This window comes from Bipolaris sorokiniana (assembly GCF_000338995.1).
Source record: "Bipolaris sorokiniana ND90Pr unplaced genomic scaffold COCSAscaffold_17, whole genome shotgun sequence".
Taxonomy (NCBI): domain Eukaryota; kingdom Fungi; phylum Ascomycota; class Dothideomycetes; order Pleosporales; family Pleosporaceae; genus Bipolaris; species Bipolaris sorokiniana.
The window spans coordinates 203,654-231,305 of record NW_006911911.1 but is presented as its reverse complement, the minus strand read 5'-3'; the positions used below and the strand labels follow the sequence as shown (position 1 = coordinate 231,305).

Sequence of the window (27,652 nt, the reverse complement as noted above, 5' to 3'; positions counted from 1 at the left end):
GTGACCATCAGGATCTCGATATGTTTGTGACAAGTTCCTTTTAGCATTGTTAAGATCAAATCTTCAGTTATGTTGGTGTGATTTCCATAGTCCTGAAAAAATATTCTAATCCATCAACTGCAAAACTCAACATCACATTTTGTCTTGGAAAAGTAGATCTGCGTGACTATGTCTCCTCGCATTGCCAGAGTCTCCCTTCACTGCGAATGCAGCCCCAGCATCATCCCCAATCAAGAAAGCCAGCTCGTACGAAGGTCAGCACGTCTAGCAAAAAGGGCCACATGGCAGAGATATGCATCTTGCACTCAATCCGATGGCTCACTATCTCGCGCAGAAAGTCACAACAATACCATCACTCCACCATCTAACACCATGACCTTTGTTAAACCTAACAACGCCCGTCGCCTTCACCCATTCATCATTGGTTCAACTACTGACTCTACATCATCATCCGATTACCCGGACAGCGACACCGAACTCGCCACACAAGACGACCAACATCCTTCCTTTCCACCTCTCCACGCGACCTTCTTAGCACGTACCACACTGCACAAGCGTAGCACAAGCTATGACAGTACTTACGAGTTTAGCAACGAATCCTACGAACTCGACAGCTTCGTCGTCAGCGATAACCACAGCGACAACACTGACAACATCGACTATGGCTACCACGCCGACGAGTCCGCCGCAGATGAAGTCCAAAGAAAAAATAGTATCTGCTCTACATCCTCGGAAGACACTTTATTCGTCCCTGAAGTAAAGATTAGAAAGAAAAACGTACACCACCCACATCTTCCATTTCGCAGTAAACAGGTTGGAACTGCATCGCCAGAAGAAGTAGCAGAGCAGATTTCAGATGCTATACTGCTTTTCTCGAAGAGGTGTAATAGGGGGATGAAGGCTATGAGTGTTAAAATTACAGAGGGTGATATGCGGGATGGGGAGGTGAGAGAGGGGTTGAAGAGAGCGGGGAAATTGGGGTTGGTGGTGAAAAAGGAGGTGAGCGTGGGGTGTGTGGTGTGGTATTTTGGGGCCAAGGGTGGCAAGAGGGTCATGTGAATGACAAAGGAGAGGCAGTATGCTGGTGGGGGCTGGGCTTTGCTAGGCCTTGCTTTTGTAAATTGTACGAGGCATAACTGAGTCTTAGATGTTATCTGAGTACGTGAATAATGACCTTAGTCGGAATAGTGGCACTGAAATCCGACATGTATGCAGTTCCAAGAGTACTTTTGCATGTGATTGTGATCGGCGGTTCGAGTATACAGCCAAGGTACTCTGAGAATGTTATTAGAGCTGTAGTATTGCCTAGGAAGAAGAACTAGAAAAGGGACGATGCATAGTGCGGCGCGGGGGACACCGGGAAGCCAGGTTGGGATGCTTGCAATAACCGGGTATTTTGAGTTTGTAGATAGACTTGCGCATATCTTGCGTGCATAAGCTATGTAGCCACGGTAAGGGCCGCAACACTATATATGATCTATAGTTACAGTGTACCATGTACCATAGGTATCTCATGTCCAAGATAGATTGTTGTGGGCGCAAGAGTTGATGCTTTAATCTTGGGTAAAGGCTCAGCCGTTCTGTGGACAGCTGGCAGTGGACTTGAGAAAGAAATGAGCAAGTGCGCTAAGTCTGCAGATGCAGATATCTGGATGTAGACAGCGAACACCGTTGGCCAGTGGCGTGAAGTACCCCGGACTACTTCGTTCGTTATACCTCCCACTCCCAAAACCCACCCGCAAGGGCAGATACTGGCCGTGCGACGAACTACATAAAGTCCGTTCTCTTTTAAGGCTAGATAATCCCAGTTTGTTTACTTGAACAGTGAGCGTAACGTCATCTGGTTCGGTAGTCGAGCGCCAGCAATTTACATGGCGCAGAAGAATAGATTAACCCGCCGGAGGGGGACCGGGAAATGTGCTCTCGCAACCCAGTCGAGCACTATCAGTTCATATATGCAACCTGGTTATAGGTATTCGCTTGCAGGACCTAGTTGCGCCAAAAAATCAACCTCAAGAGATAACAAAAAAGGAAAGCTACAATGAACAATGTCATTAAAGAAGACGAGGTTATGTTAAACAACACCGTGTGGGTATCCCAAGGCGCGCTAGTGGCACGAAGGAGCCGAGAATCAATCACCACTTAACAGCCGATGCGAAGATGCGGCACAGAACATCGGCGCCCAGTATCTAGCTGGTTGATCAACAGTCCTCTAGGAATGCACAAAAAAGGGCCATAGATGAAGTCAAAGTCGCCTAGCGCTTGGGGATTCTTGTCACCCACTCGTATCTAGTCATGCGTTCGGCCAAGCATATGTCAAGCCCAATTCCAAGGCCTACCCCAATATCATACGCCGACTATGTTCCCTTCAGGAATAGCGCACTCACAAGATACAAGACTACTTGCTCGGCGGCCGGAGTACATAGCCTAGTATCCGTCCAAGAAGCAGCGTCGACGATGCACCTTCATCAAATGTGGGGACTTTGATAGTCATGAGGTGGCGTCTTCGGTGCATGTTTCGAGAAGATGCGGGGGCTCAGGTACCGCTTTTCCACCATCATGTGGCCGAATATCGGGTTAGGGAAGCCAGTCAAGGGAGCTCGACTACGGCATTACGGACATTGGCACCGGCTGAAGCAATTTGGAGATTGATGAAGACTTCATAGCCGCCAGCCCAAAGGGTCGACAGCCAGCATACAAATATGGCTTGAGGACTTCACTGTTTGTCTTTCTCTACGCACCTCACCACATTCCTTCTTGGTTCTCAAAGATGCTCTCCAACGTCTTCCTTACCGCTGCGCTCGCAGCCGGCCTGGCTCAGGCTCTGCCCCAGGCCACGCCTACTCCGACCCCTGCGCCCTCTGGCAACCCTTTCGCGGGCAAGAACTTCTACGCCAACCCATACTACTCGTCTGAAGTTCACACCCTGGCCATGCCCTCACTTCCAGCCTCGCTGAAGCCTGCTGCTACCGCCGTGGCCAAGGTCGGATCATTCGTGTGGATGGACACTATGGCCAAGGTTCCTCTTATGGATACCTACCTCGCAGACATCAAGGCCAAGAACGCTGCTGGCGCAAACCTCATGGGTACTTTTGTTGTCTACGACCTTCCTGACCGTGACTGCGCCGCTCTGGCCTCCAACGGTGAACTCAAGATTGACGACGGTGGCGTCGAGAAGTACAAGACCCAGTACATTGACAAGATTGCCGCCATCATCAAGAAGTACCCCGACGTCAAGATCAACCTTGCCATTGAGCCCGATTCCCTTGCCAACATGGTCACCAACATGGGTGTGCAAAAGTGCTCGCGCGCCGCCCCATACTACAAGGAGCTCACTGCCTACGCCCTCAAGACGCTCAACTTCAACAACGTCGACATGTACATGGACGGTGGCCACGCCGGTTGGCTCGGCTGGGACGCCAACATTGGTCCCACCGCAAAGCTCTTCGCAGAGGTTTACAAGGCTGCTGGCTCTCCTCGTGGTGTCCGTGGTATTGTCACCAACGTCAGCAACTACAACGCTCTCCGCATCTCCTCCTGCCCGTCCATCACCCAAGGAAACAAGAACTGCGACGAGGAGCGCTACATCAACGCTTTAGCTCCTCTTCTCAAGAACGAGGGTTTCCCTGCTCACTTCATCGTCGACCAGGGCCGCTCCGGAAAGGTGCCCACTAACCAGCAGGAGTGGGGTGACTGGTGCAACGTCTCAGGTGCTGGCTTCGGTACCCGTCCCACCACCAACACTGGCAATGCGCTCATTGATGCTATCGTCTGGGTCAAGCCCGGTGGCGAGGTACGTACTATATCTATGAAAACCGCAACTTGATTTTTCCAACTGCTAACATGTTATTCAGTCTGACGGTACCTCCAACACCAGCGCTGCCCGCTACGATGCCCACTGCGGCAGGAACAGCGCCTTCAAGCCCGCTCCTGAGGCCGGAACCTGGTTCCAGGCTTACTTTGAGATGCTTCTCAAGAACGCTAACCCTGCTCTTGCTTAAGCGTCTGGTTCTTTTGGATAAGCTTGGGTAGATTGTTAGAAGGGAAAATTAGTCTGCGCGTAGTCTTCACTGCAGATTTGGTGGATTGTAAATATGGCTTTGGACCTAGAATAGGCAACGTTTGATGTTGTAGTTCGTGTAAATATTATACCTTTTGGAGCTAGTGCTGGTATCTCTGTAAACACGGTGATGTTGAATTAGTTCCAATTGTGCATCTACAAATTATGTGTTCCAAACACAAATTCCGAAATTTGATGTAATCGTTCTGTGTCTCTGAGCAGTAATGAAAAAATAACATGCTGGTGGTTGAGTGTCGTGAGTGCTGTAAGACAATGCCTCAGGAGATATTGGATGACGGAAGCCACATGTCTTGGCAGGTGTCAGCCACAACTGTGGCCTCAAGAGGGGCGGTGCATGTCCCTCATCACGTCTGACAGTCAGCGCCCTCGCTGCTCCCTTTCTTTAACCCTTCTCTCCTAAAAGCCTCTCTTCGTTTGTGTCAATCGCTTTTTTCAGTGCGCACAACCGTCCGACGCTCATTTTGTCGCTGCGCACCCTTTGCGCCGAACAGAAACCTCATGCCTCCCCTGCCCCATCGATAACCTAGCGGAGAGGGCAATGCAACGCCCGAAGCCTTGGACTCTGCAGTTGAGACTGCTCGTATACCTCTTCGCTGCAGTTTCCTGTCTTACACTATGGACATCCTTTACACCACGCTTGTTCGCCCGCGCCGAAGTCCTCGGCGCTCCTGGTACCGACCTTTCTGACGCTCCTATATTACATGCGCTCGCAGGCGATGGCCTTTCGGATACCGGGGATACTAGTTATGACGGAGAAGAAAGCGAGGGCTACGAGCCCGAATTTGGATATCTCGATCGAGACCTGATCGGACGACAAGTAGAGGAAATGGACCGACTGGTCAACAATCAGAAGATGGAGAAGGATATTGATCCTGAGAGTACGATACACTTTGTGCTGGAGCGAAGCCAGCTGCGTTTGCGCCGCGCCGATGAAATTTCTGAGGATGCTCTGGAAGCACGAGGAACAGAGAACATGTCGCATAGACCTGGACTTGAAGGACGAGATATGGCAGAAGCGCAGGACAGTGAGGGGCTGAGCAAGCGGCAGACTAACGGTACTCGTGTATGGCTCACGGCCAACACCTGTAAACAACCCGTGCCTAATGGCAATGCGACCGAAGCATCCAAAAACCACCCCCAGCTCGTCATGTATGTGTCAACTTCACCCGGGAACAAGAGACCCGGACCAAGCAATACCGACAACACAATTACAAATCTTACGACGGGGCTGTTCAATAGTGGATATGCCAGTTTTGAGTTTAACACGACTTCCGATGTATATATTGGCATTTCGGCACCCAAGCTCGAAGAAGACTGGTTTGGGAGCTGGCACTTTGAGCTTGCTGCAAGTACTGACGGTCCCTATCACAACTACAACGCATCAGACCCATTCTTGTACATGATTGATACAGACAGCGAGTCTGCACTGTTCATCACGTACGACCTTGGCGATTCCAACTCGACCGAAGCCGTGAACAAGTGGAAACAGCAGAACCCCTTCTCGATGTACGCTTTCCAAGCGGGCGAATACACACCAATCACGGGCATGGAGCGGTCGTACTGTGCAATCAAGGAACAATTCAACGTGAATACCACTCGAAACTTTACAATTGATAGTAGGATTACTACAAAGTTTAGAGTGAACAAAGATGATAATTTCCCAAAGAACCAATTCCACGTCAGGGGTCTACAGCGGGCTACGACGTACAATGGTTTCGTGGTGATTGAAGGAAGCCAGGAGCCCGAATACATTCCCGGTGCGGGTATGACGAGGGGCGGTGGGCGAGTCTTCCAGGCCTTCAACTGGACGACCAAAGCAGGTACGAAATCACGTCGTATCCACTCATTTCTAAGATGATGCTAACAAAAGACTTAGACGATTCCTGCCAAGTACTCTTCGACCTCGACTTCTGCGATTCAGTCGCCTACGCCGTCCCCTCCAACGCAACCTTCAAATTCAATGACACAGCCCTCGCTGAAATCTACGACAATCAAGCCCGCGACTACTACGCCAACTTCACCAAATCCCTCGCCCAAGTCGCCTGTGACGCCAAACCCGAGTCGCAGTACTCACTCGCGCGCACATGCGCAGACTGCGAACGCGACTATAAAAACTGGCTGTGCATGGTGCTCATTCCTCGCTGCGAAGACTGGACCGCAAAAGACAGCTACCTCCAGCCGCGCAACATCAACGCTCCCTTTGCAAACGGCTCGGTCCCGCTACGCAACGAAGTCGCGCTGCAATTCAACGATACGTATCGCGAGAATGTGGGGTTCTCGCAATCTCGCAATCCGCTGATTGACGAGCTAATTAAACCGGGGCCGTACAAGGAAATGAAGCCATGTGAGAACATATGCTTTGATATTGTGCGGAGTTGTCCAGCGAAGCTAAAGTTTGCGTGTCCGAGTGGGCGGCAGAGAGAGGTCATGTACGGGAAGATGGATGAGGATCCGAATCGGTTGACGTGCAGTTTCCCCGGTGCGGTGGTGAAGCTTAATGCGAGGAGTGAGGCGGGGATGGTCGAAGTGAGTTGGTTGGGTGTTGTTGTTGGGTTGGTTGCTGCAATGGCTTGGATTTGAGGTGCGTCAGGATGAGTCGAGCATCAAGGTTCAGAGTGGACATGGAGATGCGTAGGGCATTGGAGAAGGTGATCATGCTGGATTGAAGGTGTTTTTTTGGGATAGCAAAAGTGGAGGCATCGTAAGGGCGCTTTAGAATGTGTTCAGGCTGCAATAAGAAGTTATTTTTTGTTTTCAAGTTTGCGCATTGCAGCAGTTACGCCTAGCTGATGAGCCACGGGAACTACTCTGCCTCCTCATCATTACAAAGCAACATGTACACGGCGCATATTCCTACATTGCTATAAAAGACATAAAAGTCACACACCCAACCCTTCAAGTCCTCAAAAAGAACGCTTCCCTCAGCGCCAAAGCCAAGCCACGCCAAAGCCCTTCCCCGTCCGAGCTCCAGCGCTCCCCCAAACTGGCGCAATCAAAGAAAAAAAAGCCCCGTCGAACGCATGGTAGGAGCGATCCTGTACACGCAGGGCGGGTGATCCACTTGCCGGTGAAAGGGGGGGAGGTGCATGCATATGGGAAGAAAAAAGGTTGGTGGGGATTTGACATGTGAAAGTCTGGAGTAAAACATGGCACATACTAGGTGTAACTACTTTTTTTTTAAAACCCGAGCTACGAAATGTTCCCGTACCCCACACATTGCGAACGGCAACTTTTTCGTTTTTTCTTTGGGAATGGGAAACGAAGAAAAAAAAAGATGGGACATGAGGGACAGGAGGAGGGGGTGTTCTTCCTCTCGCAAGGTTTACCGGATTGGGTAGAGCGCCGTGTGGTACATTTTTTTTCCATAGTTAGTATGTTATGGGATTGAAATGGGCAGGTGTGTATTTGATGGATGCGGCATGCGCGGCGTTTGAGGGAAAAAAAGTTGGATGGAGGATGGACTAGATTAGGGAGGTTCAAAGGCACATGATGATGTTTGGGGGGCAGACGGTGGGTGGTTTTGCTTTGTTTGCAGGTGCTAAAAGTCTATGCGGATGACGGAGATAAGGTTGGAGGGGTTTCATTGATTGCCGATTGTACCTTCCCAGGTCGAGGACTGTGCGAATCACGACAATTATGTACATAAATGTATGTGTATGATGATAATGATGATGGTGGTGGTGGTGGTGGTGAGACGGCGGTGCTACAAGGCGGGCAAGCGATGCGAGGTGGGATGAGACGAGATGGTGGAAAGGGAAAGGGTGTGGGAGCTCTTGCCCTCAAGGGCCCGCGGCTCGGGGTGTGGGCGGAAGTGGTTGGGGGGACGGGCGAATCAATCGATGTTCCTGGCGCGCTAGGCCGGTCCCTGCAGAGCCAGAGGGGCCCCTGGTGGCAGCATCCCGATTTTTTGCCTCGACTGCCCACCACACACACTCTCTTGGTCGCCATGGCTTTTGTTTTTGCCAGCCATTGCGGGCCCGGGGCGGCACCGCTGCTGGTCCACTGTATGTACAGGTTACGTGGCAGCAGACATTGACACTGCCATGCAATGTCTCCGTGTAGACTAGAGTAGGCGTGGTATATGCTGGCCACGAAAAGAAAAAGCCTCTTCCTCGTCGCTTGGCGTCTGCTGCCACTTGCACACTGCACCCCAGGCGGCACAATGGCGTGCTGTGGCCTATGGACACACACTCTTCTACGCTTATACGCAAACTGGCGGTCTGCCCGCCGCCGTGCTCTGGCGACTTTGGCCTAGCCAGACGCCAAGGGAGCGGATAGAAGGCATCTGCTGAAAACTCAGGACTTTAGCCCGCGACGTTGGGCCATGGGCCATCGGGGCTAGAGAATGCGGGCTGCGGCTTTGCGCCGCCTGGTACTCGACGTGTCCAATGCGGTGGCAATAGACTGCTGATTACCATGGCCATTTTCTCCCCGAGTGGACCGTCTTGGACAAGCTGCTGTCTGATTGCCCACGCCCAACGGCTTCTCGACATCGCCCCTGGTCTTGTTGGTCTGGGGCTTGACCACCCCGGTTGCATGCCTACAAATTCATCGACACCGCCTTCACAGCCATTGTTTAAATTCAGCCCCCTCCCCCTCCCTAGGCTGTCCCCTCTTCTCTCAATCAGTCTCTGTCGGTTGATTCCTGCAGCCGTCGTCTCACTTGCCTTTGCTGGTGCTGTTGCTCCAACACCTTGCAGCCTGCATCCCGACAGTTTGTAGCTCTTACTGCTGCAACGACCAAGGCTTGCTCCTCCCCTCCTCTCCCCTCACCACCACCACCACAACCATCAATTCTCTCACCCCCGCTTCCGACGACACCATGGCCACCACCACCGCCCGTTCTCAGAAGCCCGCCATGAAGAGGAACAAGACGGCCGACTCGACTGCCAACTCCGTCTCGGCCTCGCCCTTTGACTCCCCGGCCGGTTCGGCCTCCAACACGTCGCTGTCCTCGCTGGACGAGCAGCCCCAGACCAAGAGGCCCCACGGCAAGCTTCTCGACACCTACGGAAACGAGTTCGAGATTCCCGACTATACCATCAAGCAGCTCCGCGATGCAATTCCCAAGCACTGCTTTGAGCGCTCCGCTACCCGTAGTCTGGGATACGTTGCCCGCGACTTGACCCTGCTTGCCACCACCTTCTACATCTTCCACAACTACGTTACCCCAGAGACTATTCCTTCGCTGCCTCTGCGCTCCGTGCTCTGGGCTGGATACACCGTGCTCCAGGGTCTTTTCGGTACTGGTCTCTGGGTCCTTGCCCACGAGTGCGGTCACCAGGCCTTCTCGCCTTCCAAGACTCTCAACGACACCGTTGGCTGGATCTGCCACTCGCTCTTGCTTGTTCCCTACTTCTCGTGGAAGATTTCCCACGGCAAGCACCACAAGGCCACCGGCCACATGGAGCGTGACATGGTCTTCGTCCCAAAGACCCGTGAGGTTTATGCCACCCGCGTTGGCAAGCTTGTCCACGAGATCAGCGAGCTGACCGAAGAGACTCCCGTCGCCACTCTCCTCCACTCCATTGGCCAGCAGCTTGCTGGATGGCCTCTGTACCTCTTCACCAACGTTACCGGCCACAACTTCCACGAGCGCCAGATCGAGGGCAAGGGCAAGGGAAAGAAGAACGGCTTCTTCGGCGGTGTCAACCACTTCAACCCCTCTAGCCCCTTGTACGAGAGGCGTGACGAGTACCTGATCCTGCTCAGTGACCTCGGTATCGCCCTCACTGTTTCTGGTCTTGTCTGGATTGGCAACAACTTCGGCTTCAACAATCTTCTTGTCTGGTACCTCCTCCCCTACCTCTGGGTCAACCACTGGCTCGTCATGATCACCTTCTTGCAACACACCGACCCCACTCTGCCTCACTACGACGCCGAGACCTGGACCTACACCCGTGGTGCCGCTGCTACCATCGACCGTGAGTTTGGCTTCATTGGCCGTCACCTTCTCCACGGCATTGTCGAGACCCACGTCCTCCACCACTACATCTCCACCATTCCCTTCTACCACGCTGACGAAGCCACCGAGGCCATCAAGCCCATCATGGGCAGGCACTACCGTTCCGACACCGAGGGTGGTCCCATTGGCTTCATCAAGGCTTTGTGGAAGAGTGCCCGCTGGTGCCAGTGGGTTGAGCCAAGTGTCGGCGCTGAGGGTGAGGGCAAGGGTGTTCTCTTCTTCCGCAACCACAACGGTCTTGGTGTGCCACCTCAGAAGATCGATCCCCCTTCGGCCACCAAGGGCGCCAAGATGGAGGTTGGTCCTGAGAGCGACAATGAGTAGATAATGAGCATGATGTATTTTGGCGTGGACTACTTTCTCAGTCTACAGCACGGCGTTCTGGAGTAGCCCTTACAAGGCTGCGCACCTTTTTTTCTTTTCGTTATGTCTAGTGTTAGATGTTAGACGGCCTACGCAAAGTAGAGAGCCATGTACCGTCCCATACGGAAGGCGTAAAAGTCTATAGTTGCCTGCGGTGTAGACCCTTGAAATCAAACATGATTTAGAATGTGATTGTCTGGTGTGCTTGAATGTGCCTTTGTGACAATGCTGGATGAGAGGGTTGCCTGGATTTCCCCGCACATCAGTTATTAGGTTGTGCCCGCACTCGTCCGGCGTAAACGTGACTGTTGCGCTCCCACGTGCAGACCTGCATGTTAGCATGTATATATGTATCTGTACCGAGCGATGAGTATCTGCAATCGGCTATTAGTGCTCACACTGCTGGTATACACCGCCTCATCCAAACCACCAGAAATCTAGTAGCTATAATGGAACTATACAGTCGCGACATGCAGCGGCTTCAGACGCTATCATAGGCGGTAGAACATCAATAGCAGCTGCCTTTATTACTCTCTGGTGCTAATATGGTATGTACTGGAATTCTGCACAGCTGCGACATGCAAAACACGGCGAAAATCAAGGAATGTAGCGACGTTGGTAAGGAACAAGATATCATCAGAAATCCTCATCTGCTCCAGCTACCTCGCACGGTGAGTCGTGCTCTAGGACACGTAATAGAGGATAGTCAGGTAGAAGTGCCAAACTTTCCTACAATAAATTGTGCCCATAAAATGAGTTAAAGAAGAAGAAGGGAAGAGGGCGGCCAGCGAGAATTTTGTGGCAGGCGCGGCCGGCGCTTTGGCCAATCACGGGCGGATTATTCAAGCGCCAAGGGAAACCCTCCCATTGTGAACGTCAGTTGAAGCTCCGCCGCAACCAGACATCGCCATCGCCCAGAGCCCTCACAATGCTGCGGCAATACATGATCCGGTCGCTGAAGAGGCCTGCCTACCGTGCAGCCCTCAATGGCAGCCGGGCCTTTACTGCCTCTGCCCGCCGCCCAGCAGAAGTTGAGCTCACCATCGGTTCGTGCCACTTTCCATTGCGGGCCCGGACGTATGCTAATCACCTTTGCAGATGGCAAGAAGGTATCAATCGAAGGTACGAAGACGATTCAGACCCCCTCACGTCTCCGCACACGCTTCTAACGCGCCCGAACAGCCGGTGCGGCTCTCATCCAAGCCTGCGAAAAGGCCGGAGTTACAGTCCCGAGATACTGCTACCACGAGAAGTTGATGATTGCTGGAAGTTGTCGTATGTGCTTGGTTGAGGTGGAGCGGGCTCCCAAGCCCGTGGCTTCGTGCGCATGGCCCGTACAGCCCGGAATGGTGGTCAAGACCGACTCGCCTCTTGTCCACAAGGCGCGAGAGGGCGTTATGGAATTCCTCCTGGCCAACCACCCTCTAGATTGCCCCATTTGCGACCAGGGTGGCGAGTGTGATCTTCAGGACCAATCCATGAGGTACGGTGCCGACCGCGGTCGCTTCCACGAGATCGAGGGCAAGCGCGCGGTTGAGGACAAGAACGTTGGGCCTCTAGTAAAGGTAAAGATATCATCTAATATCAAGCCAGATGTGTGCTCACGTCTAGTAGACCTCTATGAACAGGTGTATTCACTGCACACGCTGCGTCCGTTTCTCTAACGATATCGCTGGTGCTCCTGAATTCGGTTCCTTCGGCCGTGGCAACAGCCTGGAAATCGGTACTTACCTTGAAACCGCCCTCGACACCGAATTGTCTGGAAACGTCATCGATCTTTGCCCCGTTGGTGCGCTCACATCCAAGCCCTACGCGTTCAAGGCCCGTCCATGGGAACTCTACAAGACCGAGACGATCGATGTCCTTGATGGCTTAGGCTCAAACATCCGTGTTGATTCTCGTGGTCTCCAGGTCATGAGGGTTATCCCCCGTCTTAATGACGACGTCAACGAGGAATGGATCAACGACAAGACCCGTTTCGCCTGCGACGCTCTCAGCACCCAGCGTCTCGTAAACCCACTTATCCGCGTCAACGATCAGTTCCAGCCTGCCAGCTGGGAGCAAGCTCTTGTAGAGATTGGCAATGCGTACAAGAAAGTCGCTCCCAAGGGTAACGAGTTTAAGGTTGTAGCTGGCCACCTCGTCGAGACTGAGACACTGGTTGCCATGAAGGATCTCGCCAACAGGCTCGGCTCGGACAACCTGGCTCTTGACCAGCCCGGTGGTAGCGAGCCTATTGCTCACGGAATCGATGTCCGATCAAACTACGCTTTCAACTCTAAGATCTACGGTGTCGAGGAAGCTGATGTCATCCTTCTTATTGGTTCCAACCCTCGATGGGAAGCTGCTGTCCTGAATGCTCGTATCCGCAAGCAGTGGTTAAGGACTGATTTGGAAATTGGCTACGTTGGCGAGGACTTCGAGAGCACTTTCGAATATGAGAAGCTTGGAAACAACGCCAACGATGTCAAGAGTGCTCTTTCTGGCGAATTCGGCAAGAAGCTGGCTTCGGCAAAGAAGCCCATGATCATTGTCGGCAGCGGTGTTACTGAGCATGCTGATGCCAAGTCGATCTACGAGCAGGTTGGCTCTTTCGTTGAAAACAACAAGGCTGTCTTCCAGACTGAGGAATGGAACGGCTTCAATATTCTCCAACGAACTGCCTCCCGCACTGGTGCCTATGAGGTTGGCTTCACTGTTCCCTCGACTGAGGTCGCTCAAACGAAGCCCAAGTTTGTCTGGCTTCTTGGAGCCGACGAGATCAATGAGGCTGACATCCCCAAGGACGCCTTTGTTGTTTACCAGGGCCACCACGGTGACCGTGGCGCACAGCTTGCTGATATTGTCCTGCCTGGTGCCGCCTACACTGAAAAGTCCGTCACATACGTCAACACCGAGGGTCGTGTACAAATGACACGCGCCGCTGTTGGCCTTCCAGGTGCCTCAAGGGAAGACTGGAAGATCATCCGAGCAGCATCTGAGTACCTCGGCGCTGAACTACCATACGATGATGTTGAAGCTCTGCGAGACCGCATGGAAGAAATCTCGCCTGCTCTCAGGAGATACGACCTTGTTGAGCCCGCATCGCTACCTAGCCTAAGCCAGGTACAACTGGTCGAGCAGAACAAGGGCGCCCAAACTACTGGTCAGGCGCTCAAGAACCCGATTGAGAACTTTTTCTTCACAGACGCCATCTCGAGAAAGTAAGTGATGTAGCCAGGAAAGATCCTTGTGTCACAATGCTAACCAATACATAGCTCGCCGACTATGGCCCGTTGCTCAGCCGCCAAGGCCCAGAACAACCCCCAGACAAACTTCATGGCACCCGGTGAGCCATACCCACAGGTCGGATATGGACCTCAGGTATCAGCAGCAGCGAATGTTTAGATGATAGGAATTTTGTATCTACGGGTAACAGAATAAGGAAGCTCGTTTGTAAATAGCATTGTTGAAAGGTTAGCATGTGATCTCCAAAGACGTCAGCGTGTATGCAAACCAAGCCAGCGCTATCGGTGTTACCCTGTCCAAAGGGACCATGTGCCGGTGTTTTAGCGCGAGTGGCTTAGACGTGCCGTTGGCCAAGACATTTGGCATGTGTGATCGATGCGCACCTGCCTTTTGACCTTTTCAAGATGTCGTCCTCCCCTCCACATCTTCTCATCTATATAGTTCTCGACGACAGTAACTTTACAGCAGGCCTCTATTGTCCTCGCCTGGCCTCGTCGGCCTTTCCCATTACATTCGTTGCTATTGGATGCTTCAGACCGCCAGATTCATAACGATTTGGCGCTAAGGCAAGGACGTTGATCGCACATCCACGTGCTTTGCACTACCTGACCAGCAAAATCACGAACACTGATACTGTCTCTCTCGTCGTCATACGGACTGGTTGTGAAGAAAGAGAGGGAGAGTGTGGTTTAAGTCTTGCCATCAAGCTTCGCCATCAAGCTTTGCCGAGAGATTTTAGTGGGTGCAAAAGCCATACCTACGTCACGGTCGTCCAAAAAAGGGTCCGTTCACAGCCAGCCATGCCGACGCTCGCTATCAACAACTTCAACATTGTGTGCGCCACTTTGGGCGGCTTCATCACACTCTTTGGGTTGGTGAGTTACTTGATGAAGGAGAAGTTTCATCTGAGTGAAGCGTGTAAGTTACTCCCAAAAATCACGTATCAATCATCCTCGACGTATACTTATTTCTGGGGGTGCTAGTAATATCACTTGTTGCGGGCATTATTTTCTCGCCTCATGGCACGAATTGGATTAGACCAGGGGATTACGCACTGAATAGCGAACACACGCTCGATACCATCACGCTCTACTTTACACGTCTGGTGCTGGGCGTGCAACTTGTACTCGCAGGCGTACAGTTACCCTCTAAATACCTAAAGAAGGAATGGAAGAGTTTGTCACTCTTACTCGGTCCGGCTATGACAGTCATGTGGATTGTGACCAGTCTCATCGTTTTCGCCTTAGTCCCGCATATTAGTTTCCTACAGGCCCTCGCGGTAGGCGCTTGTGTTACCCCTACCGACCCCGTTCTCTCGAATTCGATTGTCAAGGGCAAATTTGCGGATGCGAATATTCCCAAAGAACTCCAGAAAATTATCGTAGCAGAATCTGGGGCGAATGATGGGTTGGGGTATCCGTTTTTGTTTTTGCCGCTGTATCTCATTCAACATATTGGACATGGCGGGTTGGGTTCGGATAATAGCACGAAGGTCGCGATGGGCCTATGGTTTGGGGAGACGTGGGGGTATACAATTTTGCTGAGTGTGGTTTATGGGGCTGCGGTCGGGTGGATTGCGAAGGAGTTGCTGCATTGGGCTGAGGAGAGGAAGTATGTGGATCGGGAGAGCTTTTTGGTTTTTGCGATTACATTGGCGGTAAGTTATCTGGTGATTCTTTTTTCTAAAGTAACGGGATGCTAATATGGTATCGCAGCTCTTTATTGTCGGCACGGTCGGAATGATCGGTAGTGATGACGTCCTTGCATGCTTCATTGCCGGCAACGTATTCACCTGGGACGACTGGTTCCGTCTCGAAACTATGGACGACTCTTTTCAACCCACCATTGACATGCTACTCAACGTCTCCGTCTTCATCTGGCTCGGCGCAGTCTGTCCCTGGGAACTTTTCGCCAACTCCCCTGTCATTCCTATCTACCGCCTCATTTTTCTGGGAATTCTCGTCTTGCTATTCCGCCGTCTACCAATCGTATTCGCATTGCACAAGCAGATCCACCAGATTGAGCAAAGGCGACAGGCGTTGTTTGTGGGCTTCTTCGGTCCCATTGGCGTCAGTGCAATTTTTTATCTCTACATCAGTCTCGAGTTTCTAGAGACTATCGTTGTTGATGGCGAGGTCAGGGAAGATGCTAAGTATCTGATGGAAGTCATAAAAGTGGTGGTTTGGTTCTTGGTCATCTGTTCAGTGGTAAGTCACCCTTTTCCCTCCTGAGAAAAACTATTAGCAAGGATCTAACCACAAAACAAACAGATTGTCCACGGCCTCTCCATTCCAATGGGTAAACTAGGTCTACATCTCCCCCGCACCCTCAGCACCGCTTTATCCTTTGGCCGCACCAACTCCTCTGGCCCCAACGATTCACGACCTTCCCTCCAGGTCCCCAACTACGGAACCACCACTACAGATGCCGACACACGTATCAATCGTGGTCCAGGCTTTTCACGCAGCTTGAGCGCTTCGCTGCCTAGCCGTGTAGTCAGAATCGGCAGGAGTCTTATCAGGAGCGGGACAAATACGCCAAACGTATCCAGACCGCCTAGTATCTGTCGACCGGAAAACCGGCCGGCGGTGCCGCTGGGTGATGTAAGTCTTGCGGGAAGTACTCATCAGGAGGATGACCAGTCTAGTGGTGTTAAGGCGGGGGATGATGATGCACTTGAGGAACGGGTTATTCCTGGACGTACGATTAGGTTTCACGATGAGCAGGTGACGGTGGGTGGAAACAGACGCGAGACTACGAATGAGGAGTGATGAGAGCTTGATTTTGTTGCTTGCATATCGACTATATACTTGCATTTGGATTGGATTAGCGTAAGACCGGAATACATTTTGACAAAGATAGTTCCATATATCTAGAGAAGAGAATGTATATAAGATCGAACAAACACTCACACCACGCCAACAGCCCCCTTCTCACCCCCCTCTCTCGCTGCAATCTCCTCAACCTTTACCACCTTCCCCTCCCTCACACTCTTTTCCAACTCCCCCCTACTAATCCCACACCTCGCACTATACGTCGCCCGATCCCTCTTACACCCCCTCTCCCAAACCACATTCTCCCCCCAACACCCCACGCCTACCAGCTCAACCCCCAATACACTAACTATCAGCCCCGTCGTCGTACCCACCAACCTCACACTATCCAAGTGCGCGAGCGGCAACATCAAAACCACCACAGCAATAACACCGCGGTACACGAGCCTGACATCTTTGCTTAGTCGTTGATTCGGGATCTTACGATGCGAGTGCGTTTTCGCAATCGCCGCGAGACACAAGAGCGATATGGAAAGGCCGCCGCAGTAGAACCACTGTAGACCGGAGTGAATGTGGGCTTCGGAGCGGGGAATGAAAGTTTCGTACAAGGAAGAGAGGGGGGCCTCGGGGGTGTCGTGGGCGCGGACGAGGATGGCGAGGGAGGAGGCGGAGAGGACGAAGGAGAGGGTGAAGGGGGGGTGGAGGGTTAGCCATGTCATTGCTTTTTTTGATGTCGTTAGTTAGCTTCTGCGGGATTTGTAGATGGATGGATGGATGGATGGATAAATGGGGGAGCAAAGTACCAGAGAAGACATGACGTCGTATCGCATGCGAATGCAGATTAAACGAGTCAATTTCAAAATAAATCCAATTAAACGTGAATGCTTGGATTAATCCTAGTACGGCTTTGCCGAAGAAGGCGTTGATGCCCATTTCGACGTTGCTTTGGTATAGCAGCCCCAACACGCACGAGCCGAAGACCAGAGTAACGAATGCGTTTGTACGCTCGATTCTATGCTCGATGTTTGTCCCGGGGAAGAAATCTAGACTCGCTTTAATATGTGCGGGGAGATGCTTTCCAACGGGACTATTGGGGCGCTGGACAGGCAACATGATGAATTGGCCGAAGAGATCGAAGACGATGGCGACCCAGATGAAGCCTTGTTTAGCGGGTTCCTCGACGTGTATGCTACTTACCCAGAGGGCAAAGGGGATCAAGGAGATGGCACTGTAACCGATCATGCTACCGCGGATCATAGGAATCATCCAGGCGTACCAGCAGAGGCTGAGTGTGATGAAGAGGCGGGCAGCGAGGTAGAAAGCTACAAGAGGTGTGTAAGTGTGTTCGAAGGCTGCAGCCATATTTGTGGTGAAGCCCAGCAAGCATGTCAGGATGAAGAGGACGGCGCAGCGGCGCAGGACGTCGTCCGAATCGAACCACGAGATGAGCATGCCGATGTCTGACCAGATTTTCCAGGCCATGAGGAAGGTAATGGCGAAGCGGAGGAGAGATTCACCCGTGGGATGCTCGGCTGCGGAGTCGCCTGTTATGGCGATGATACCGACGTAGAAGAGGTCGATGAAGAGTTCGTACGATGCTACTTCTTGGGCTTCTTTGGCGCGCCAGAGGAGGCCCTTGTGGAAGTACTGCCGCACGATGGGACGTTGGTAGAACCGCATTGTCTCGCCGAGTTTGCGCTCTGCGCGCCAGGTGTCTTTGTCAAACATGGAATTGCTGGATGAATTCAAGGAGTCCGAGTCTTCTTTGGTGCGGAGGTGAGCAGAGTATCCGTACTTGGAAAAGTTGGCATCGAGTTGCACGGCGTGCTCGCTGATCATGTGGAGTTCGGTAGACAAGGCGTCTAGTTCGCGGATGACGCGCTCGAATTCTTGGGCTACTTCTCCGTGTTCTTCTTGCAGTTGCTTGTGGCGGTCTTCATGGTGGGCGTGAGTATGGCGAAGTGCTTCAATCTGTGCCGGTGCTGTCAACATCCATGGACACATAGTCACAGTCCTTCGGGTAGACAACCTACATGTTCAGGAGATCCGTGGATGACTAGATCAAAATCATCCTTCTCGTTTGCAGTGCTCAACTTCCGCCTCATGATGTTGGCCTCATCGGGCGAGCTCGCAATGTGTACCTTTCTTCCATCTGGTCTCAGGAATTGCCTCAGTCTCTTTCCCGTATGGTTGCCAAGATGCGGATGGTGGTGGTGGTGGTGATCGTGAGATCCATGTGCTGTGCCTGAAGTGGTATCTGCTGGCGTAGTGCCACCATCCACAAGTGTATGTGGAGTGTCTGCCATGGTTGCATTCACAACAGTCAAGAAGGTGAGAGCAACACAACTGCATTAACAAACGTTCTTCGCATGGCTACCAGAGGTAATATAGTCGATTTCACCCAATTCATGCAGAAAGCTCGCTCCTGAAGTACAAGAACGGTGGCTTGCTCCTTTCATGTTTACACGTATTTGATTGGTCGGGTGTGGTCTCAAGAAGGTGAATAAGCAGGCACTATGCATAGGTAAGCAGCGGGACGCGGGAAATATCCTTCTGCCTTGTCTGCTGGCAAGAATCAAATGGTGCACTAAGATTAATGTAATGCATCTAGTATGCATGTGCAAGTAGGCCCGAGCTGACTTTATGTGCCCCTGTGCAGAAGTTAGATAGGCTTTCACTTGGCGTCGATTGCAAAAGGCTTCGCCAGGAGAGGACATTGCTAAGAATTGTCAGAGCGCCAGAGCGAGAACGCCTCGACTTGGCGGTTGCCCAAAAAAGGAAGGGCCGAAATGGTCAAAGTGCAGTTGGGCAAGGCCCTTTTGTTGATCATAAAATACACTATCTGCTCAGAATACAGTGAAGCGTAGTATGCTGGCTCAGAGGGACTGAGCACATGGCTGCTAACTAGAGCCAAACGTGCTTGACGTGTTTCATCATTTATCGTTTCTTCGCTTGCCCGGAGCTTGGAGCATTTGCGTTTGCGCTCGTGGTTCCCGCATCTGTCTTACCAGCCATCCATGATGCAAGGTCAAAGTTTTGTATCTGCTGGGCGGTGTTGGTGGTGCCGGAGCCCAAGACGCCATTCTTTTGCATTTGCTCAAATTCCTCCTTCATTTCGGGATCCACTAGACATCCGTCAGTAATTGCATTTGCCTCGGTGTTCCACTTGGGACTTACTATTCTCCATCAGCTTGGGCATGCCAAAGATGAGACCCATGGAGACAACAGCCATGAGAATCATAGGGTTCTTCAAGAACGACAATGGTGAGACTGTTTGTGAGTGTTAGCGAACCCAAGTTTTGTATTCCTTCCACATGCGTGTGCGAGACGTACAGCCTTGTCTTTCCTGATAAAAGTACTTGGGCGCCACCGGTCTTGCCTCGATGACAAGCCCATTTCCGCCCTCACCACGGCTCTCGCCCTTGTTGTCCCACTCGTTTCCTAGGAAGGTCTGCCAGGCCCTGATAACCTCCTTCTTGTCTCCACTGCCTTCAACGGCCTCTTCCAGGGTGACATCGATTCTCAGTGGCTCAAAAGCATAGTCGCGGCAGTGCACCGTGGCAAGGTAGCTGCCCGCGCTTACGTTGTTGAAATTGAAGGTGTTGGCGCGCGTAAGGTAGGCATCGATGGGCGGTCCCGACGACTGCAGGGTTGCGTGTGTGGTAGATGTCAGGGTGGAGGGGTTTACGAGGGGCGTGTTGGGAATTTGGAGGAGCAGACGAGCAGCACTCGTGAGCGTCGCAAAGGACGACAGGGCGGCAAAAGCAGTCTTCATGGCGCTGGGAATTGCAGAGGCCGCAGGGTGGATGATGCAACTTTGGTTGAGCAGACAGTAGCAGCGGATACATGGACATCACGGCGTGGTGCACGGGCCAATACATCTATCTTCGACCACAAAAGTCGCTCACCATGTCTATTTCAAACAACGCGTACGAACGTTGAAATCTAAAATGCTACATATAACGGTACCAAAACGAACCTCGATATAGTCCCTTCATTAAAAATCCCTTGTAAACTCAGAACGCTGTCGCCAACTCTCTCCGTATCTAAATACGCAAATGGGTATAATTGCCAGGACCAGGCTCAAGGCACCCAAACAGCTGAAGCCCAACCCATAGCCTAGATTCTCAGCGAGTGGGTTAGCTGTCAAAGGCAAAAAGGTTCCCATAAGGCATCTGGTAACAATGACGCCAGTCAGTGCCGATGCTGAATACATGCCAAACGCATCAACAACGTAGTTGGATAGTGGAATGACGGATAGCAACAGGGTAGCTCCCATCAATACCACAGACCCAAGAAGCAGCAACACAGGGAGTTTGTACTCTGCAATCCAGCCGTACGCGCTTACGGTGAAGGGCAGCACAAGGGCTCCGAATATAGAAAGCGGCAGGCGATATTCTGGTTTCCCTTTCTCACCCTCAGGTCCGCGAAGCCTCACATAGATTCTGTCGAGTGTAAAATTGCAGATCATAACACTGCATAAAGATCCAATGCCTGTTGATGAGTTAGCTGCTGTGCTTTCGGGAACATAAAGCATTTCTTACTGAAAGAGATAAAGGCAGTCCCGGTCATAGCAAGCTTGAAGTCGTATTCTTCCGTCAAGATGACTGGCAGCGATACGCTTATGACATAGAAGAAACTGAAAGCGACCGAAGCAAACAACGAGAGGAGCATTAGGACGCTTGATCTAAAGAGAATTGCAAACGGGCGTGTCAATGAGTGCCAAAGCTTTGCAGACCCTTCATGGGTGATTCTGCCTTCTACAGTCACGTCGGCTCCATCGGTGGATTTTGCTGCTCTTTTCCTCAAAATAGCCAACTTGTATGTCTCTTTAAAGTAGACGAGGAAGAGGAACTCGCACAAAATGGCAAGTCCGACAGCAATGACCAATATACGTCGCCATCCCATTGTCTCGGCAATGGCACCAGCACTGGCGGGTCCAATGGCTCCTCCGATAAGTGGTGCAAGCATGATCAGAGACATGGGTGAGCCACGCTGCTCATTCTCAAAGATGTCGCCGATGATGGCCGGGTTGAGTACATTGGAAGCGACGCAAAGGCCCGTGAGCATCCTCGCGGTGATGAAGACTGTGCTACTTGGGCTGTAGATTGCTATGATGGTGGCAGCAATGAACCCCATGTTGCAAGCATGGAACACAGGAGATCGTCCCAGTAGTTCGGACAAGGGTGCGATTAACAGAGGTCCAGCGGCTTCCCCAAGCTCCCAAATGGTGACGAGTAGTGCACTATTGGCTGGACTGCTATGCTTTCCATCAAGGTCTTCAACGATGGTAGGAGCCAAAGGCACAACACCAATGCATGTGAATGTACTACAAGAAGCGGTCAGTTTTCATTGTGCTGCTAGATATTGGTGCATTTGAAATATTGAGCCTACACAACAAATGCCATGAACGCAAGCAGCAAGACGTTGCTCCATTTATGGGCCCAAGACCAATTCCTAGGGTCTTCAGGGTCCAGAGGCTCGAACTCAAGCTGATCGTTTCCATATTGGTCACCCTCTTGCTGGGTGCTTTCATAATCATGCGAAATGATTCTGAGCAGAGGCTGCTCTTCGTCGGTGAGCACCATGGCGGTTAGATTCACCCACAAAATTTGGAGACAATGTAGAGATGTAGGACTCGAAGTTCACATATTTTTTCAGCGGCTCACTTGTCACCTGCCGAGTCAAGCGGCAAGTCCTGACTAATTGCATTGCGAGACATGGTTAGGGTATTGGGTGATCGTTAGCGCCATCCGGCCATTCTGGACGGAAAAGTGAGCGTCTGTTGGGGTCTGGAAGTGGGCCAGACAGGGAGCTTCGGGGCTGAGTGTTGATCGATGCCGAGGAGGATTCGGCGTTGGGGAAAAATAAGTCATGCATATTAGGTATGGATTGTATGCAGTCTTTGGTGGGCATTGCGGATAAAGAAGATGCGGCGGGGACGCTTGCTCAAAGCGCGCTAACCATGTCCACTTTACGCGGTCGCGACTACCAGACTGGCGCGTTGTATCTGGAGCAGCAACCCGCATTCCGCTACAACAATGTCTTCAGTCCAGCGATTGCGCGCTCGCCAGGCTCGTATGTATCCTCTGATGCTGTTACAACATTTTCTCTTCTAACCCGGTTCCTAGATGCCCCTGGTGCAACTTACCTTGCCTACACTCCCAACGGCAAGAAACTCATCACTGCTGGGGTCGACAACTACTGCCGTGTATTCACCACGGGATCCGACGATGAGCCCGTTACTATAGATGAATGCCAGGAAAACAACACGGCCGTCGTCGCTGGCGTACGTGAGCCAACAAAGTGCAATTCAGGGCACGGTGCTAATACTCAGCGCAGAATGGCTTCTTTATCACCGGTTCCGAGGACGGCACAGTGAGCAGATTCTCCCTCGACAGCGGGAAATTTGAAGAGATACTCTTCCGGACCACTCTACCCGTACGAGACGTAGCAATTAGTTCAGATGGCAACTGGATTGCTGTTGCAAGCGAGTACGTCAGTTGCCCTCTGGCCGCTAGGATGCGTTACTAACACGGACAGTGAGCTTGTTGTGAACGTTGTGAGCGTAAAGAACAAGTCTACGCGAACCCTACGCGACCAGTCTCGAGCCGTAAAACATGTCTCTTTCGACAAGACTGGAACCCAGCTCGCTGTATCCTGCACCGACGGTCAAGTATACATGTACAACCTGGATGGAGATGAGCCTGAAATGGTCAAGAGGATAGAGGGCATGATCAAGAGCCTGGAAACAGAGTCAGAGTCCAGTTCAAGGGTGCTGTGGCATCCTGATGGACGAGCATTTGCTACACCTACTGCCATGCGCCAGATGCAAGTCATGTCGACAAATGACTGGGAGAGACAGCGGGTGTTCAAGACAGGCCACTCTGCAGACATCACAGCTGCAGCATGGTCACGCAATGGCGCTCTGTTGGCAACCACATCGAGCGATCTCAGTCTCTGCCTATGGGATACCAAGACTCAACAGCTGCTCCACAAGTTTGACCATGTCAAGGCGACCATTCTGGCAATGGCATGGCACCCTACAGAAAATATACTCTCCTACACCAACAACGAGGGCGAGCTCTTCATCCACACAGACATTGTTCCTGAGGAGCACCTCCCCTTACTCCAGAAGCCTACCGTCTCGGCACCCTTTTTCCACGATCCATCAGAAGGTCGAGCCGGTGTCCCTCAGCCAGCTAAGCTTACCGCAGGAAATATCCACACCCTCCCTGGACGACCTCGACCGAGAAGCGGGACACCAGATTCGCTAGAGGACATCCTAGGCCCTGAGTTCCAGGATGACGAAGCACAAGAAGATGGTGACGAGGAAATGAACGACTTTGTCATTGATGATGACGGCGCAGGCTATGCACCTGCCGTCAATGCGGCAAAGAAGCGTTCGAATGGGCACCTCGCAAATGGCGTAGAACCCGCATCAAAACGACGCGCATATAGCTCCGCTCTTTTCCGTCCCCAAGTCCATGAGCCCTTCCAACCGGGTAGCACACCATGGCGTGGTAACCGCCGGCTGCTATGCTGTTCGTTGACCGGATACGTAGAGACGGTCGAGCAAGAAGGCAATCACCATACAGTAACCGTGAAATTCTATGACGAGCATACCTTTCGCAATTTCCACTTTACCGACATTTTCCTCTACGACAAAGCTTGCCTTAACGAGAAAGGGACGCTATTCGCCTGCCAACCGAATAGCACTGGAGAGGGAAACCAAGCCATGATCTACTACCGACCGCACGAGATGTGGACAACAAGAACGGAGTGGCGGACCAACCTGCCAACAGGAGAGTCTGTGACAGCAGTTGCCTTATCTGACTCTTACGTGTGCGTCACAACTTCTGCAAATTACGTGCGCATATACTCTCTTTTCGGCCTACCCGTCCGCGTATACCGTCAGAAGAGCTCTCCCGCAGTAACGTGTGCAGCCTGGCGCGACTACATTCTCACCATTGGCAACGGACCCATCCAAAACGACCTCAGCACACAGCTCCTCTACACGATTGAAAATATCAAGCATGACATCGTGTACCAAGACTCTGACATCCTTGCCCTACCCCCCGGCACCACACTAACTTCAGTCTTCTTCTCGGCAGAAGGCGACCCATACATTTACGATTCCGACGGCGTCCTTCTAACGCTGCTGGGATGGAGAAACACAGGACAAGCCCGCTGGGTCCCCATGCTCGACACAAAGCTCCTCTCGCGCCGGGCCGGCGGCGGAAAAGAAGAATCGTACTGGCCCGTTGGTGTCGCATCCTCGCCCTCGGCAGACAACAGCAGCAATAACGGCAAGTTCCACTGCATGATTATCAAGGGCCGCGAACAATATCCCAGCGCACCGATCCCGCACCTGTCTGAGTTTGGCTTTGAGATTCCGCTGTCGAGTGCAATTGATAAGAGCAAGAAGGCTAAGAATCGAAAGGGCGATGCGATGTCCGATGATGAGGAAGAAGACGAAGAAGATGAAACGACAAAGCCGCAGACGAATGAAGACAAGCAGCAGGAGCATGAACAGGCGTTTATCCTCTCATCGACATTGCACTCCCAGCTTTCGTCGACACTGCTTCACACTCGGCCCACGTCTTCGCAAAAGGCGGCGCTAAGTGCACTCGAGGTAGCGATTGATCGCGCGCTACTGCAGTTACTCGGCTTGGAATGCCTGGCGGGCGAGGACCATGGTATGAAGGCTCTGGAGATTGTAAGCTTAATGCGGGATGCCAATGGCAAAATGTTAGATCTGGCAGGCAAGGTTGCTTCACGCTATGGTCGTGAGGTGCTGGGTGACAAGATTCGGGAGTTAGCTGAGAAAAAGGCGCTGGTTAGGGACGATGACGAGGATGATCTATAGACTATGACAATTACATAGATTCACGTTTCTTACACAAAGTATTTCACGAGCCAAAAGAACATCACAACATGGTCAGCACTGAAAATGAATGTTACAAGATAATGCCATTTGACAATTTACTGGCCATTACTAAAAAAGGTGGTAGTGGTAACATAGAAAGAGGGCAATTAAACCCAAATCGCTTGATGTATGAAGAGTGCACGCTAGCAGCTCCCCTCAAAAGTCGACTGCTTGTCAAAGTCAAAACGGTATATGCTCTCTCTTGCCAGAGAATTAGAAAACAATACGCGCGAATGGCAAGCGAGGAGCATGCCAATCAACTATGCACAGCCGAATTGCTCTTGGCCGCAAGCTCGAGCAACGCAACAAGACATCTAGTACTCTGCCTCGCCACCCTCCTCGTCGTCGCCAAGGCTGTCGGCAGCAACCTCCTCGTAATCGCGCTCAAGAGCAGCGAGATCCTCACGGGCCTCGGAGAATTCACCCTCCTCCATACCCTCACCAACGTACCAGTGGACGAAAGCACGCTTGCTGTACATGAGGTCGAACTTGTGCGAAAGAGCGGACCAGGCCTCGCTAATGGCCGTGGTGTTGGACAACATGCAGACGGCGCGGTTGACCGAGGCGAGGTCGCCGTTGGGGACGTTCTGAGGTGGCTGGTAGCAGATACCGACCTTGAAACCAGTAGGGCACCAGTCAACGAACTGAACAGTGCGCTTGGTCTTGACCTGGGCAATGGCAGCGTGTGTGTCCTTGGGGACAACATCACCACGGTACAGCAGGCAGGTAGCCATGTACTTTCCGTTGCGAGGATCGCACTTGACCATCTGGTTGTTTGGCTCGAAGCAAGCGTTGGTGATCTCGTTGACCGAGTTGGCCTCGTGTGCGGCCTTTGCGGCAGAGATGACGGGAGAGTATGCGACAAGAGGGAAGTGGATACGGGGATAGGGGACCAAGTTGGTCTGGAACTCGTTCAGGTCGACGTTGAGGGAGCCATCGAATCGGAGCGAGGCAGTGATTGAGGAGACGACTGGAATTGGATTAGTCAGGAACCGGATGTTGTAGGGTAAATATTCAAGTGAGCAACATACCCTGAGCAATGAGACGGTTTAGGTTCTCATAGTTGGGGCGCTCGATGCCGAGGTTCCTTCGGCAAATGTCGTAAATGGCCTCGTTGTCGACCATGAAGCTGCAGTCGGAGTGCTCGAGGGTGGTGTGGGTGGTGAGAATGGAGTTGTATGGCTCAACAACGGATGTGGCGACCTGGGGCGCTGGGTAGACACAGAACTCGAGCTTGCACTTCTTGCCATAGTCGACCGACAGACGCTCCATGAGCAGGGCGCCGAAACCCGAACCGGTACCACCACCGAAGGAATGGAAGACGAGGAAACCTTGCAGACCCGAGCAGTTGTCAGCAACGCGGCGGACCTTGTCGAGGACCTGGTCAATGAGCTCCTTTCCGACTGTGTAGTGGCCACGAGCGTAGTTGTTCGAAGCATCCTCCTTGCCGGTGATCATCTGCTCGGGGTGGAAGAGGGAGCGGTAGGGACCGGTGCGGACCTCGTCAACGACATTGGGCTCAAGATCGGCGTAGATGGTACGGGGGACGTATTTGCCCTGGCCTGCGCAGTGCGAGTTAGTTGTGCATCCGACGCGTGCGCAAGGGCGGCTGCCTACCAGTCTCGGAGAAGAAAGTGCTGAAGCCGTGGTCATCGTTGACAGCCTTGCGCTCCTCAGTGAGGTAGCCGTCGGGCTGGATGCCGTGCTCGAGGCAGTAGAGCTGGCACAGTTGGTCAGCATCAGTGCAGACTGGCGGTCAGGCACAAGGCATCCGGCGCCCTCCTTTTTCCGCTACTCGAAGCAGACTCGAGGGCGAGGCGGAGCAGATTGTCGAGTACTCACCTCCCAGCAAGAGTTTGCAATCTGGCAACCAGCTTGGCCGACTAGACGCGTACAAAGTCAGCATCAACAAAGAGGCGGACCTGTCCCACCAGTCGGGGGGCGGCCAGGGTGTGGGCAAGGATAGGCGGCTACGTACCGTTGAGACTGATGACTTCTCTCATGGCTGAATTTGAGGCGGAATAGTAATTGGGGGGATATATGGAAATGCTCGGTCAGGGGTGGCGTCCGCGAGAAAGTCGAGGAGCAGCTGGTGGTGGAGTGGAGCAGTGGGTGGGGGGGAGAAGCAGTTGTTGTGTTTGCGGAATCGAACTTTTAGGGTGCAGAGGGCCCAGCCTACCACGGGCCACGGCGCTAACCGCTGCACTGCATACTCGACATACACATCTATGCACACACTGGCATGCGTTCACACCTCCCCTTGCACCTGCCGGCCTGTCTATGGCCAGTCTCTTCTTCCTCTTCTTGTGCTC

The 27,652-nt window shown here is 52.4% G+C and overlaps 11 protein-coding genes across 11 annotated transcripts; 7 read left to right on the top strand and 4 right to left on the bottom strand.

Annotated features, from left to right (window-relative positions):
- Positions 1-136: 136 nt before the first annotated feature.
- Positions 137-1,089, top strand: COCSADRAFT_347729 (uncharacterized protein). The gene has a single exon (XM_007706784.1). The coding sequence runs from the start codon at positions 169-171 to the stop codon at positions 1,057-1,059; it is 891 nt and encodes a 296-aa protein (XP_007704974.1). The 5' UTR covers positions 137-168; the 3' UTR covers positions 1,060-1,089.
- Positions 1,090-2,735: 1,646 nt separating this feature from the next.
- On the top strand, positions 2,736-4,192 carry COCSADRAFT_152699 (glycoside hydrolase family 6 protein). The gene is made up of 2 exons (XM_007706783.1): positions 2,736-3,793; positions 3,855-4,192. Exons 1-2 carry the CDS (start codon positions 2,771-2,773, stop codon positions 3,999-4,001), a joined length of 1,170 nt encoding a protein of 389 aa, XP_007704973.1. The 5' UTR covers positions 2,736-2,770; the 3' UTR covers positions 4,002-4,192.
- A 234-nt stretch (positions 4,193-4,426) lies between these two features.
- On the top strand, positions 4,427-7,042 carry COCSADRAFT_127647 (uncharacterized protein). The gene is made up of 2 exons (XM_007706782.1): positions 4,427-5,901; positions 5,958-7,042. Exons 1-2 carry the CDS (start codon positions 4,620-4,622, stop codon positions 6,659-6,661), a joined length of 1,986 nt encoding a protein of 661 aa, XP_007704972.1. The 5' UTR covers positions 4,427-4,619; the 3' UTR covers positions 6,662-7,042.
- Positions 7,043-8,466: 1,424 nt separating this feature from the next.
- Positions 8,467-10,405, top strand: COCSADRAFT_255949 (uncharacterized protein). Its single transcript, XM_007706781.1, has one exon. It carries the CDS (start codon positions 8,904-8,906, stop codon positions 10,368-10,370), a length of 1,467 nt encoding a protein of 488 aa, XP_007704971.1. The 5' UTR covers positions 8,467-8,903; the 3' UTR covers positions 10,371-10,405.
- An 887-nt stretch (positions 10,406-11,292) lies between these two features.
- COCSADRAFT_152690 (uncharacterized protein) lies at positions 11,293-13,955 on the top strand. Its single transcript, XM_007706780.1, has 5 exons — positions 11,293-11,455; positions 11,508-11,531; positions 11,592-11,974; positions 12,024-13,612; positions 13,667-13,955. Exons 1-5 carry the CDS (start codon positions 11,338-11,340, stop codon positions 13,794-13,796), a joined length of 2,244 nt encoding a protein of 747 aa, XP_007704970.1. The 5' UTR covers positions 11,293-11,337; the 3' UTR covers positions 13,797-13,955.
- A 162-nt stretch (positions 13,956-14,117) lies between these two features.
- COCSADRAFT_255926 (uncharacterized protein) lies at positions 14,118-16,650 on the top strand. Its single transcript, XM_007706779.1, has 4 exons — positions 14,118-14,555; positions 14,621-15,294; positions 15,353-15,844; positions 15,908-16,650. Exons 1-4 carry the CDS (start codon positions 14,438-14,440, stop codon positions 16,406-16,408), a joined length of 1,785 nt encoding a protein of 594 aa, XP_007704969.1. The 5' UTR covers positions 14,118-14,437; the 3' UTR covers positions 16,409-16,650.
- COCSADRAFT_30666 (uncharacterized protein) lies at positions 16,546-18,717 on the bottom strand (the record flags this gene model as incomplete). Its single annotated transcript, XM_007706621.1, has 3 exons — positions 16,546-17,132; positions 17,215-18,382; positions 18,445-18,717. 3 exons carry the CDS (start codon positions 18,715-18,717, stop codon positions 16,546-16,548), a joined length of 2,028 nt encoding a protein of 675 aa, XP_007704811.1.
- A 453-nt stretch (positions 18,718-19,170) lies between these two features.
- Positions 19,171-20,220, bottom strand: COCSADRAFT_41066 (uncharacterized protein). The gene is made up of 3 exons (XM_007706655.1): positions 19,745-20,220; positions 19,589-19,681; positions 19,171-19,536 (listed from the first exon to the last, which is right to left on the bottom strand). Exons 1-3 carry the CDS (start codon positions 20,184-20,186, stop codon positions 19,349-19,351), a joined length of 723 nt encoding a protein of 240 aa, XP_007704845.1. The 5' UTR covers positions 20,187-20,220; the 3' UTR covers positions 19,171-19,348.
- An 83-nt stretch (positions 20,221-20,303) lies between these two features.
- COCSADRAFT_203628 (uncharacterized protein) lies at positions 20,304-22,144 on the bottom strand. The gene is made up of 3 exons (XM_007706778.1): positions 21,806-22,144; positions 20,956-21,740; positions 20,304-20,905 (listed from the first exon to the last, which is right to left on the bottom strand). Exons 1-3 carry the CDS (start codon positions 21,997-21,999, stop codon positions 20,409-20,411), a joined length of 1,476 nt encoding a protein of 491 aa, XP_007704968.1. The 5' UTR covers positions 22,000-22,144; the 3' UTR covers positions 20,304-20,408.
- A 291-nt stretch (positions 22,145-22,435) lies between these two features.
- On the top strand, positions 22,436-25,354 carry COCSADRAFT_185102 (uncharacterized protein). The gene is made up of 4 exons (XM_007706777.1): positions 22,436-22,489; positions 22,543-22,700; positions 22,754-22,905; positions 22,955-25,354. The coding sequence occupies exons 1-4, from the start codon at positions 22,453-22,455 to the stop codon at positions 25,278-25,280; spliced, it is 2,673 nt and encodes an 890-aa protein (XP_007704967.1). The 5' UTR covers positions 22,436-22,452; the 3' UTR covers positions 25,281-25,354.
- On the bottom strand, positions 25,353-27,438 carry COCSADRAFT_41061 (uncharacterized protein). Its single transcript, XM_007706654.1, has 5 exons — positions 27,319-27,438; positions 27,183-27,223; positions 26,958-27,060; positions 26,372-26,902; positions 25,353-26,310 (listed from the first exon to the last, which is right to left on the bottom strand). Exons 1-5 carry the CDS (start codon positions 27,341-27,343, stop codon positions 25,655-25,657), a joined length of 1,356 nt encoding a protein of 451 aa, XP_007704844.1. The 5' UTR covers positions 27,344-27,438; the 3' UTR covers positions 25,353-25,654.
- Positions 27,439-27,652: the final 214 nt, after the last annotated feature.

Excerpts from the sequence above, each read along its gene's own strand:
- COCSADRAFT_127647 (XM_007706782.1), top strand. The coding sequence starts at position 4,620 with ATGCAACGCCCGAAGCCTTGGACTCTGCAGTTGAGACTGCTCGTATAC. Across the intron at positions 5,902-5,957 it reads CAACTGGACGACCAAAGCAG|ACGATTCCTGCCAAGTACTC; the intron begins GTACGAAATCAC and ends CAAAAGACTTAG.
- COCSADRAFT_41066 (XM_007706655.1), bottom strand. The coding sequence starts at position 20,186 with ATGAAGACTGCTTTTGCCGCCCTGTCGTCCTTTGCGACGCTCACGAGT. Across the intron at positions 19,682-19,744 it reads TTATCAGGAAAGACAAGGCT|TCTCACCATTGTCGTTCTTG; the intron begins GTACGTCTCGCA and ends ACTCACAAACAG. Across the intron at positions 19,537-19,588 it reads GCCCAAGCTGATGGAGAATA|TGGATCCCGAAATGAAGGAG; the intron begins GTAAGTCCCAAG and ends ACGGATGTCTAG.
- COCSADRAFT_255926 (XM_007706779.1), top strand. The coding sequence starts at position 14,438 with ATGCCGACGCTCGCTATCAACAACTTCAACATTGTGTGCGCCACTTTG. Across the intron at positions 14,556-14,620 it reads GTTTCATCTGAGTGAAGCGT|TAATATCACTTGTTGCGGGC; the intron begins GTAAGTTACTCC and ends TGGGGGTGCTAG. Across the intron at positions 15,295-15,352 it reads TTTTTGCGATTACATTGGCG|CTCTTTATTGTCGGCACGGT; the intron begins GTAAGTTATCTG and ends ATGGTATCGCAG.
- COCSADRAFT_152699 (XM_007706783.1), top strand. The coding sequence starts at position 2,771 with ATGCTCTCCAACGTCTTCCTTACCGCTGCGCTCGCAGCCGGCCTGGCT. Across the intron at positions 3,794-3,854 it reads GGGTCAAGCCCGGTGGCGAG|TCTGACGGTACCTCCAACAC; the intron begins GTACGTACTATA and ends CATGTTATTCAG.
- COCSADRAFT_255949 (XM_007706781.1), top strand. The coding sequence starts at position 8,904 with ATGGCCACCACCACCGCCCGTTCTCAGAAGCCCGCCATGAAGAGGAAC.
- COCSADRAFT_347729 (XM_007706784.1), top strand. The coding sequence starts at position 169 with ATGTCTCCTCGCATTGCCAGAGTCTCCCTTCACTGCGAATGCAGCCCC.
- COCSADRAFT_41061 (XM_007706654.1), bottom strand. The coding sequence starts at position 27,343 with ATGAGAGAAGTCATCAGTCTCAACG. Across the intron at positions 27,061-27,182 it reads TTGCAAACTCTTGCTGGGAG|CTCTACTGCCTCGAGCACGG; the intron begins GTGAGTACTCGA and ends CAACTGTGCCAG. Across the intron at positions 26,311-26,371 it reads AAACCGTCTCATTGCTCAGG|TCGTCTCCTCAATCACTGCC; the intron begins GTATGTTGCTCA and ends ATCCAATTCCAG.
- COCSADRAFT_203628 (XM_007706778.1), bottom strand. The coding sequence starts at position 21,999 with ATGGTGCTCACCGACGAAGAGCAGCCTCTGCTCAGAATCATTTCGCAT. Across the intron at positions 21,741-21,805 it reads GCGTTCATGGCATTTGTTGT|TACATTCACATGCATTGGTG; the intron begins GTAGGCTCAATA and ends CGCTTCTTGTAG. Across the intron at positions 20,906-20,955 it reads GACTGCCTTTATCTCTTTCA|GCATTGGATCTTTATGCAGT; the intron begins GTAAGAAATGCT and ends ACTCATCAACAG.
- COCSADRAFT_185102 (XM_007706777.1), top strand. The coding sequence starts at position 22,453 with ATGTCTTCAGTCCAGCGATTGCGCGCTCGCCAGGCTC. Across the intron at positions 22,490-22,542 it reads ATTGCGCGCTCGCCAGGCTC|ATGCCCCTGGTGCAACTTAC; the intron begins GTATGTATCCTC and ends CCCGGTTCCTAG. Across the intron at positions 22,906-22,954 it reads TGGATTGCTGTTGCAAGCGA|TGAGCTTGTTGTGAACGTTG; the intron begins GTACGTCAGTTG and ends TAACACGGACAG.
- COCSADRAFT_152690 (XM_007706780.1), top strand. The coding sequence starts at position 11,338 with ATGCTGCGGCAATACATGATCCGGTCGCTGAAGAGGCCTGCCTACCGT. Across the intron at positions 11,532-11,591 it reads CAAGAAGGTATCAATCGAAG|CCGGTGCGGCTCTCATCCAA; the intron begins GTACGAAGACGA and ends GCGCCCGAACAG. Across the intron at positions 11,975-12,023 it reads ACGTTGGGCCTCTAGTAAAG|ACCTCTATGAACAGGTGTAT; the intron begins GTAAAGATATCA and ends CACGTCTAGTAG.